The 11,626-nt window shown below is 36.9% G+C and overlaps 1 protein-coding gene across 1 annotated transcript; it reads left to right on the plus strand.

The window, feature by feature from the left end:
• On the plus strand, positions 1-750 carry LOC136282833 (uncharacterized). The gene is made up of 2 exons (XM_066170773.1): positions 1-298; positions 434-750. The coding sequence occupies exons 1-2, from the start codon at positions 1-3 to the stop codon at positions 748-750; spliced, it is 615 nt and encodes a 204-aa protein (XP_066026870.1).
• Positions 751-11,626: the final 10,876 nt, after the last annotated feature.

An 11,626-nucleotide genomic window follows, 5' to 3' on the forward strand; every position in this document is an offset into this window, starting at 1 on the left:
ATGATTGGAAACTTCATGTTGACCAAAGATGAGATCATTCGTATACTTGTTGGTCAAAGAGGGGAAAAAGCGTATTCTAACAAAAAAACTGGCTCAGGCGGAGGAGGTACATTTGTAGTAAGAGGAGACAACAAGCCTTTGATCATAGCCGGAGGTGGAGGAGGAGTTGCTAAAATGACAGAACAACATTCCGGATGTGATGCGTCCATAAACACAACAGGAAATGCAGGGTATAACTCGCCATTCCTGTCAGGAGGAAGTAACGGAAATGGAGGACAAACTGATAAACCGCGCTCTGGTAGGTAAAGAATTTCCTATTTATAACTGCTGAATTTTTTTTGCATCCATCAGTATTTCGAACAAAGAGGTGATACTGGTCGCTCAAATTTGGATTTTTCTCAGCTAATGTAAACTTTAAATTTCTTGATTGTAGGCGGTGGCGGCGGCGGCTTTTACAGTAATGGAGAAAACTCAGAGATTTCTGGTGGAGGGGGAAAGGGAGGTAAAGGATTTCTGGCCGGGGGAGAGGGGGGAAAACAGCAGGGTGGTTTCGGAGGTGGGGGTGGTTCTCGTTTTAATGGTGAGATACCTGGAGGCGGTGGAGGGTACTCTGGGGGAAGTGGAGGTGCGAATAAAAATATTTCCTGTGGGGGAGGGGGAGGTTCTTTCAACAACGGAACAAATCAGCAAAATGAATGTTGTTATAATACTGTTGGACATGGTAAAGTGATCATTACATTTCTTCATTGAAATGCATGGCAGCACTTTCCCTAGCGTGTAGTGGTAATTCTGTTTTGAAGCGCTAATTGATATTGGTTTTTAAACTCAATTGCTTTTAATTTTTTTGAGTCATTATTTAGAGTTTTTTATTAAGCCGTGTTACTGTAAGACAAACAGCGCAACATGTGGTTCTAGAGGCGTTTATATTTGAGGTTAGAATTAAAATTCACAAACAACATTTTCTAGAATAGGTGAGTTCGTGAATTTTTACCGGCCTAACCTTCTCCCCCGGGGGGAAGGGATGGAGTAGGGGGAGGGGGGAAGGGGGGAAGGGACGGGGGGAAGGGATGGGGAGAATTAAGCATGGCTCGTACGTTCTCAGTTGTATGATGCATGAATATTTAGGTGATAGAAAACAGTGAACAACAAGTTTTCCCTCTCTTTATTCAATCAGATTCCTACGCGTTAAAAGCATACAATATTAAGGTGAGGCAAGATAATAGTTTGTAATCTCCAGGGTGAGGACACTGTTAGCTACAAATTACTTTGGCCTATATAATAAAGAAGATACAAATGCCAGGACTGTTTAGACCTTAAATAGCGGGCATGGTGGGAAGTTACTGATAATTGGTCAAATAATAACATATGGGTAATGAAGACTAAGTAATAATTTTGTAGAGAAACAGTTGTGAAGTCAGCTCTTCATATTCTTGTGCATTTTATGTCAATGAATACACATTTAACAATGTAAAGGTATGCAGTCAATCTTTTTTTCTCGATCAGCTCAAAACCAAAATTGATTTTCAATAATGATACAGTCAGTGTGACCCGGCTTCTTTAATTTTTTTGCCCGTTCACCTTCTAAATGTTGCTGCGCATGACACTGACTGTCGGTGATGGCACATTCAAGTTAACGCAAAACCTTATTTACTTGTTATATTTTTGTTTTTCTGTTAACATCTGGAATGTCTTTTCAGGAGGCTCTCGTGCTCTTCGTCACTTAAAGTGGAGTAAAGCGCTGTAATTTTCACGTAGTTGGAAAGAATGATTCTGCTTAATAATAGTTAGAAATATATTGAGAACATTCTTTGCTGGTGGATTGACTAAAAGCTCCCAATAGTTGTCTCTATGAGTTACAGAAAAGAGCAATCACTTTCCCTACATTGTCGGTCTATAATGTAGATTTAGTAACCTTTAGTAAAACTCAATAAATTGATATCTGGCTGTCAGTATTTTCATGTTTGTTAGTTAAACCTAAATCATAAAGTCACATCAACAGACAGCAAGGTAAATTTGTGAAAGAATGAAAAAAGTATCTATGCATCTCACAGGAAATTTCGTGTATCCCCCAACTTTACTCATCGTTTTTACTCGTCTTTGATGTCGTTCTTCGCAGCACACGAAAACCAGCCTTGACTGAAGGTCTTTGCAGGGTAATCGAAAATTGTATGATGCATGGATATTTAGGTGATGGAAAACAGTCAACAACAAATTATTTTCTATGACAGCCTTGTATAGCAGGAGATTCCTGACGGCGGCTATAAAAAGCGTTGCGAATCGTTTGGAATTTCCAACGCAGTTTCTGATTAGACTTCTGATTGAGCATCGTAAGATAGTAACTAAATAATTCACGCACACTTTTCATAAGACATTCGTCACTCATTACATGTGTCTCCTTTACTGAACTTAACTTCAGCGGAATACAACGAAGGTACAATTAAGTAGAAAGTCAAATTCGTTGAATTGGTTGTGAGTTGCTATATAAAAACTCATCCTTGTAGATACGGCTAATCATTCACTTGCACAAAATGAAAACAATTGAATCGAGACAGTTGCTACATGGTGAAAATTTCTATGGAGCAGAAATGATGAATACTTTGCTATGAAAATTTCACATGTAGTCAAATATGACGTGAAGTGAGGCCTGGACGGGGCCCTTAATCCAATAAAATCAAAATTCAATTCCTGATAACGCATAACTCTTCAGATAAATAAAGGGTAAGTTTCCAAAGAAACTGGTGTTGTGTCGGTTGGAGATTATAACAGGGTAGTTTGGTATTAACAAGTAAGTTGATAACGTGAATTGGCCACCGGAAAAAGTTTAAAAGTTGAAGTCTTGAGCGTTAACCCTTCGTCAGAGCGAATGGAGGAATTGTGGGTTGTGACTGTTTTTATATGAAGAAAATTGAGCTACGCTATTGGTGGCAATATGGTGACGAGAAAACATAAAAATTAATTAGTTTAACGAAAGGCGCTCGTTGATACCGAGGGGATTTAGAGTTTTGCGGCTTTCCGAACTGCCTATGTACGGAAAGGCCGCATACTGTCATATGGAGCTCAGAATGATTAGGGAGATTTAATTAAATTACTTTTTCAAATGTATTGAAATGAATGCGATTTATTTCGACGTTTTGAAGCTTAGTTTTTAAAAAAACAGCAATTGCAAAACCTATTTTAATCAGCGATTGTATTGATCGTTCCCACGCAGTTTTCCTGTTACAGGCCCCCTCGGACAACTACTAACAACCACATAGATAAACAAAGAAGGCGCCCAATTTGAACGCAGATTAAACTTCAGCTTTCTTAGTTGCCTGATTTTGTCCTTAAAAGTGTAAAACTCACAGTAGCTATTCGCTGGGATTATAACGGCTGTTTTTTTTTTCATGTGTTTTCCCTAATACCAGAAGGACGAGGTGAGATTTTCCTACAGTTCTATCCTAGTTATGTCTGAGTAATATTTCAAAGTTTACCAAGGCGATATATTACTTTTTGATTATCTTTATTGAGATAACTAAGCTTGAATTATTCGCACAAGTTTCTCGGCTTCCACTGGAATTGAATATAATATATCGTTTCATTTCAATACATACCTGGACTGGCACAGGACAACCTACGAATTTTGCAAGAAGTTCATGCGTCTTTGAAGTTATTTTGTAACACAGATTTTGGATACAACAAGTTTACAAACGAACAAATTTTATGAAACGTGGTTTTTTGGAGTAACCAAAAGCGAAAGTTTACTTCAGAAATACAAAAATAAAGTCACTTTCTCTACAAAGAAGTCAGTGAACGTATACGGGTCTTTTGACATGTTCTATTATACGCGACGGATGGGTTTGACTACTGACATATTTTCGTTTTTGTTTAAAGTTGAGTATAGCCGCAAACGCTAATCACTCGTATTTCAAACTTTACTAGAACAAACTTGACACATTGTTGAATACGGTAACTGAAAATGACAAAATTACAAACACGCGAATGAGCATAAAATAACTTACATCGTATGAGTGAAAGTACTGGAAAACGACAAAGCGAGATAAACAAGGATACTTACAAGACGAATGTGATCAACCCAAAGACGAAAACATGAAACCCAGAGCTAGATATGTAACGGTAATTTTCACAAACTAGACAACTAACCAAATAAATTACGCGCAACCAATATATATACGATATGCAAATAAATATAACAAGTACAGAACTGGTAACTGACAAAGGACACTAATGGAAGACGAGAAAATAAACAACTAACACGAAACTATGAAACACCAACACTAACAAAAAATGATAGTACAAATTCTTGCGCCTACATTGAGAGTCAACTAAAATAGCACGACTCGGAGATAAATGAAAAATTCACAAAGCTGTGAGACTTTTCAATTCTTGTGATGAAATTATCTTATTCGTCAAAACGAGACAAAATATGCTGTTTTCTCAAAACCTACTGGAAAATTAAAGAGAATAAAAAAACGAAACCGCAGTGGCAATTAAATATGTCATCTGTGACAAAGTCCGGCTTTTGTACAATTTGGCTCTTGAGTTGATCTAAAGGTTGGTTCACAAAATCTGCACGGAGAACTTAATTCGTATGTTCTAGAAAGTTGGTCGAACTAAGGCATAAGTTATTTATGATCCACCGCTGAAACGATGTTCTAACCAAAAGGTTGATTTATATCGGAAATTTATTCGACAAATTTTACTCAGTCTTAGTTCATCAGAACGAAGAATGTTGACTTTCGGTTCTACAAGCAACATGAGACATTTTTTTAGTTAAAAAACATTGCTTTTAAGCTCTTAGATTCTTTTGGATAACAGATGACTACATTTAACATTTTAATATTTGTTGTTCCTGTTACACTCAAGTTGGCAATCTGTAGCACGCGTAATACTCGAATTAATTGTAGGTTTCGCGCGACATCCCCGCGACAAAATGACACGTTTAGTAGAGGAAATAACGACCCTCGTGAGGCTTCGGTACAGTAAATCAAGTCAAAGAAAACACCAAATAGGTAAATGGGTATAAAGAGAGGACCTACAAATGATCTTTCTTCTATTCAGGGAATCTTTTGAGCAATGTTACGTCACGGAATAGAGCACAATTTTTATTTTATCTCATATGGAGCGATTAAGTTCAGTAAGAGTGTAAGCTTTGTGATCCAGTTAGGTCTTAAGTGTAGTGGGACGGAATAGGGACAGAGCCAGCTTTATGATCAAGTTTGAGGTGACTGAGAGGAAACATAAAGCAACTTTTGTTTTTCTCTAAAGATTGATCGAGTCTAAACAAAACAGAATCCTTGTAATTAAGTTTGAATTATTGAATAATCACAGGGCATAAGCTTTGTGAATCAATTAATTCAGCGCAAAGTAAACAATGAATTAATACGAACAAAAACATAAAATTAGTTATAACGTGTAGACTAACTGAGCATCAAAAAAGCATGAGCCTTGTGATCACGCAAAGAGCGATACTAGATAACATGAAGAACGTGCCAATAAAGTTCTTGTCACTTTGTCGGTTCATCAATCGACAAACTTGAGAACTTTCAAGATATAACTAGTTACATATGAACGTTAATGAGAGTCCTGACATGTATATAATCGACAGATTATAAACTAGTTAGTCCATAATCTGTTGATTCAACTTAATTGTTCAGTGATGTTTTTACTCTTTACAAGACCACGCCTGGTCATTAGATTTTCTTGAGAAGTCAAACTCCTCTCTATTGCTGTATGAAATTTCCTCTTATCATTGTACGTTGTTCTTCGTCATTTCTCCCCTTCGCTTTATGATTATAGGTTCACAAAGCTTAATTTTCAAGCAATATCAATCGAAATATAAAGATCTAACCTAAGAAGGCAAATGGAAATCAATCCCTCATAACAAAGGAATATCTTAAAGCGCATCCCCTTCCCTCCCCACCCCCCTTGGGCTCTTGAGCCCTCGTGTAACGATGTCTATTATCTTTGAGAACAAAACAAAAAGGAAGTAAAAAGAATTGTGACAATCAAGAACAGTTTATTTGACCAGATCATTAACAATGTTTTTCTTTCCTTGGAAGCTTTTATCTTATTACTTCTTCTCTCGCTTTCATTAGTCTCCACAATGATAAGGAATCCATTTACACTGCATCAAGAAAAGTCAACATAAACGTCATACTTTTGTTTTTAAAACTTGCAAGAAAATCGATAAAACCCAAGAAATAAAACTACAAAAAAATTGACATGTCACCATCGCTGTGCATAGCAAACATATTTTAGGGCATCCTGAATCTATGGAAAATAATTCAACACTCGCATGATTTTGGTCTCTTAAATGAAAAAAGGGAAATAAGAACTTGCTAAATTTGAGAGTAATTCATCAAAAAATGAGTCACTACTTAACCGAATTGCAAGAAAGAAAATAACCTCATATAATGCAGAAGTTTAGGTGCGGCAAATGTTTCGTTGAAAATCAATCTGACTAAGGTGGTGTAATTTAACCATCAATATTGTTAAAGATCTTCATAAAAATGACAAATTTGTACTGTGGATCGTAAGGCAGGGGGACCGCTTTTCTTGGATCATTAATCTCGTTTCCTTGTTAGTCACAGCAGTTTGTCCAAGCTTTTGGGACCACAATCCACCGGGGGGGGGATGGAGGGCATGAGTCAAACATGTACGAAACTTGTACGAATGACACTTGATTACATGAAAAATTAGTTTCACCTGACAATCAAAGAATAAGAAATAAATATGAGAAAAAAACAAATTATTCGTTAGCCGCCAACCCCAAAATTTTGGAACATCAACTTGTTGCGGTAAAACGGTCGTCTTTATTTTACGCTCAAGTGCGGGCGAACACGGAATGCGTGTAAACAGTTGGTAAAGTACGGTGGCCCACAACTGTCAGGCAAAAGAAATAACCTCGCGGCAAAAGAAATAACAATGTCCTCACGGCATAAAAGAGGGCGTGGGGGCCGGGACTAGCTGTCGAGGTGCACCATGGGATAAGAAAATGCAGTAAAGGGGTCAGCGGCTGATCATCACTTCCCGCCATTTCTCTCGCCGTGAGTCTCTTTCTTTTGCCCCGCGGTTATTTCTTTTGCCGTGACAGTTGTGGGCCACCTTAGTAAAGAGTATTATTAACTTCCTCATACGTCGCGCTCATACAGATATAATTAAGCTAGAATAAAACAACACATGAAGGACATCTTCCTCTATTTTTATTCAAATTACAGGCCATTGACATGCATTAAGTATAATTAAGTTTCACCAATCAACTGGTTCACAGGGAAACTAATTCAGTTCTGAACCACATAATCAGACATAGGATATGATGTATTTGAACCAAAATAAAACTGCAGCTGTCTCATTTCACTAAATGTTTATCTTAAGGAGGAAAAACTCACTCTAACTGTTCGCTTGAATTATAACGGGTGTTTTTTTCTGAGAACATGCTGTCTGTATTCTACAGTTTCGTTCTCACCGTTTTGGCTTCCCTAATACCAGAAGTACGAGGTAAGATTTTGCTATACCCAATGCACACCAATGCTGTTTTGTTAAACATGGTTGAAAATTGTCTTCTTAGCAGCTGCTTAAGCCGATGTTTTTCAACTTCAAATTTAGCAGAATTAAAATATAAATTAGTGTTTACTTGAAACCTATGGAAAATTCAGTTATTCACATATCTGTTTTAATTCAACCCGGTTGATGTTGTGAATGGGGTATTATTTGTTGTCAAAGAACTATTTCAAAGTTTTCTTTATCATCATATGTTTTTAATGACATAATGATGATAAATTTTAATGACATAACATTATTGGATCAATAATAGCTAAATCCTTTCTTCTGCCCGCTCATTAAAGTACATGAACCCCTCGACTTAAGTTTTATGAAAAATGGAACCAGCCTTTTATTCGCATTTGCGACTAGTTAGATGCTGTTTGAAATGGTAAAATTGCTAAAAACATAACATAACATAACATTCATAACATTACCAGAATTTCGAGTAATGGATCATATTTCAAGCCGAACGACTTTTATAATTAAATATTGCAGAGCACTGTACGGCGTTAAAAAATATTCTTAAATATTTAAGCATTCCGCGAAGATAATCATCTTCCCACGCTCCCAGAAGTTACAAACAATCATTAAAACGGTTTCGTTTTGAGATTTTCGAAAATAAAATTTCGGGCAAATTTAAGTACCCCAAAAAAAACTTCAATACAGACTCATTGACTTATTGTTTATCAAAGCAAATTAGTACGTGTGGTGTCCCCCAAGGCTCTATTGTTAGTCCTTTGTTATATACATTATATAAGATCTTCCTTATGCATCTAAATTAACACAGCCTCTGCTTTTTGATGATGTCACTAGTATCTTTTATTCTCACTCAGATCCCGATTATTTAGAGTCCGTTCTCAATGATGAAGTGTGAAATCTTGACATTTGGATGAAATGCAATAAGCTTTCGGTAAATTTTAAGAAAACAAGTTACATTATCTTTAAATCGAGGCAGAAGAAGCTTGGTTAATCTTTTTCCCTATCCTTTGGAAATCAGACATTGAAACAAGTAAATGAAACAATATTCTTAGGTGTTTATATTGATGAGCATTTAACAAGGAAACCTCACATTAGCTTCGTAGCTAAACAAATCCTTAGTCAGCCGGTATAATATTTAGGGCTAGATACTATACTTCATCTAATATCAAGCTTACTCTGTACTATACGTTAATTTACCCATATATCACTTACTCTTATTCAACCTGGCCGTCCACATATGTGACCAACTTAAATAGAATGTTTTATTTACAAAAACGTGTCGTGCGAGCTATTATCAACTCAGACTATCGAGAACACACTACCCGCATATTTGCTTAATTGGGCATTTTAGTTATTTCCTAAGTCAAAGCATTGCAAATAGCAAAACTAATGTTTTATTATCATAATCAACTATTGCCCCCGATGTTTCTCAGCTTGTTACAAGAATATCCAATTGCTATCGACCACATAACTGTCGTACTAATCTTAAACAATTTACAATACTCTACCAATTGAAGGCCTAAAATTTGGAATTCTCTCGCAATATCGATCACTGGTTTGACCAGCTTTTTTACTTTTAAAAGAAAGATCATTGAATTTTTTAAATAAAATGAATCCGAATTGGCCAAGCCGCATATCCACAACTTAATTACAAACATATTGACAACTGAGGTGGCCTCTCCTATAAGCCTGGTGGTTTCTTGAAAGTCTCCTCGCCCTACCATACTGTTAAACCTGCTTAAAAATTATATTTTAAGTGGCTAATAAATGGTGATGATGATGATGGTGATGATAGAATTGTACGAAAGCCTTTCGTAGGTCCCTTAAGAAAAGTAAAATGTTTGGTGCCTAAGCAATATCGAGCTGAAAATCAAAACGAATTGTAATTTGACGAGCCGGTTGTTATGGTGAAAATTTCCTGCAAAGTAGACCCAATGTGTAATGTGTGTAATCCCCCTCCCTCCCTTGCAATCCACCTCTTCGACTTAACAACAAACGGAAACTGAAAGCGTGTCAAGAAAGAATTACAGTCGACGACATTATTGAAAATTGGACCCACGAAATAGCTGCAAAACTACCTCTAATGCAACAATAATTTCGTTTAAACCATCAGTAATTGTCATAGTTTTTAAGAAAATATCGAGGTTTTACATCTTTGTGAAAACGGTCGTCGGACAAGGATAGCGTATATATATATACGTTTATATATATGTTTCATTTTTGGTAGCCTTGTATATTAATATAACTAAACCTTGAAATATTCATACAAACTACTCCTAGAAGTGTTAGATTTACTAAATTACTTTAGTCAAATAGTTCTCCCTTGGATAACATGAAACAACCTACATTATTTGAAAGAAACAAGATGGTGAACAAATCAGAAGCGAAAATTTACTGTAGAACCAGTAATCACGTCTTTTTCTTAACAATGTTGTCCGTGCACGTTTACAACTTTTGGATCCCACGCAATCATTATGGATGAAATGACCACTGGCAGGCCTTTGTATCTCCACAACGAGAAAAAAATAACTTTTCATGGAAAAATGTCTCAAAGCCTACCTTAAACTTATCTATTAAAACTTGGCGTTTGGTGAAATTTAGCTCCAGATAGAGGTGGTGCTGAGGTTGATTGAAATTTTCCAAACCTAAATCGAGGACTTTGTGTAATGCAGGTAGCCTTTACAGAAAGGAAGTTCTAAATTAGCTTGGGCGCAATTTTACTCTTCATACACGCACACACACACACCCATACGTTTATTATTACTCCCATAAAGGAAAAACTATTTGTCAAACAAATTTTGCGTAATCCTGTTTGATCAGAACGGAGGTCGTTGAAAATCGATTCGGTTCTAAGTTTTCTAAGTGGAAGAAGAAAAATAGTGAAGACAATCCGTATAAAAGACTTCAACTATTTTGCCTTCACTACACAACCGAACACACTCAAAGGTTGAGGCATGGGCGCGTTGGTCAGCTAGGCCCAAGATATATTTTAATTGTGACAATGAATTTACAACAAAGTGGATAAGAGATACATCAAGTAACGTCCTACATGCGCCAAAGCCGGACACGTCAACCCCCAAAACCTTTTGTTAGGAAAATAGGGACCGTGTACCCCCGACCAACTGCAGTGGCGCCACCTTTGGAGTTTTAAGGTTGATCTATAAACAATGAAGAGAATGAAGAAAACAAATCATATCAGGCTAATTACACAATAAAAATAAACCTTATGGGAAAGTGCTAGTGGCAAGGCTGACCGTAGAATGCCACAAGTTTCTCAACGATCTCTTCTTACAGACGTACTACCCATGAGCCTTCGCGTACTACGCTCGCACCCAGTTCTCTGCATGTTCCGTGTCGGCAAAATATTAATTTATGTCAATACCGATTATCACAAATTACATTTTTAACCAACTCAAATAAACATAGGCAAACGTAGCGTACAAGAGTCATTTTTTCGGCTGAGCAGATTAAGATGGGACACTTTGTGTCGATTCGGTTCTAAGTTTTCTGAGTGTGAGAAGAAAAACAGTGAAGACAATGGCCGTTTTTATACTCGATGACGCGTTACCCGTCCAGTCGGGTAACGCGTCTCTTAAGTTATTCGTCTGATGTAAAGACGGGACGAACAACATGACGAGCAACAAGAGACGAATAATGAGAGATTTTTGGCGGTAAAATTTAAGAAGGGGGCCCTGCTGGAACTTGTAAAATTGTTTTCCTGTAAAAGAAAAGCTGAAGAAGAGTTTTTAAGTCGCCAATATAAAATGAACGAAGAAATGTTTTCTTCTTTGAATTCTTCAATCGACATACGTTCCTCAAGAACCTTCTTTATCTCCTCGAAAACAGTTTTGTTTGCAGTCTTCGTCAACGCAAATTTGTCCAGTTTGTAACCAAAGTCGTTTTCCTCGTCTGGCAGGACGAAGGTAAAGTACTTCAGCTCTCTTTCTGTCCATGAACGACTTTGCTGTTTCGTACCTGCATCAGCTGCAGCCGCCATGTTGTTACGTTTGGCGTTTAACCGCCAGCGTTTTTGCAACACGGTCTCATTAATTTTTAGCGTTGGCTTTGGCAATCGATCAAAATAGCTTAGATCTTCAAGAGGGAG

Source organism: Pocillopora verrucosa, chromosome 8, assembly GCF_036669915.1.
Source record: "Pocillopora verrucosa isolate sample1 chromosome 8, ASM3666991v2, whole genome shotgun sequence".
Classification (NCBI taxonomy): Eukaryota; Metazoa; Cnidaria; class Anthozoa; order Scleractinia; family Pocilloporidae; genus Pocillopora; species Pocillopora verrucosa.

Excerpts from the sequence above, each read along its gene's own strand:
- LOC136282833 (XM_066170773.1), top strand. The coding sequence starts at position 1 with ATGATTGGAAACTTCATGTTGACCAAAGATGAGATCATTCGTATACTT. Across the intron at positions 299-433 it reads AACTGATAAACCGCGCTCTG|GCGGTGGCGGCGGCGGCTTT; the intron begins GTAGGTAAAGAA and ends TCTTGATTGTAG.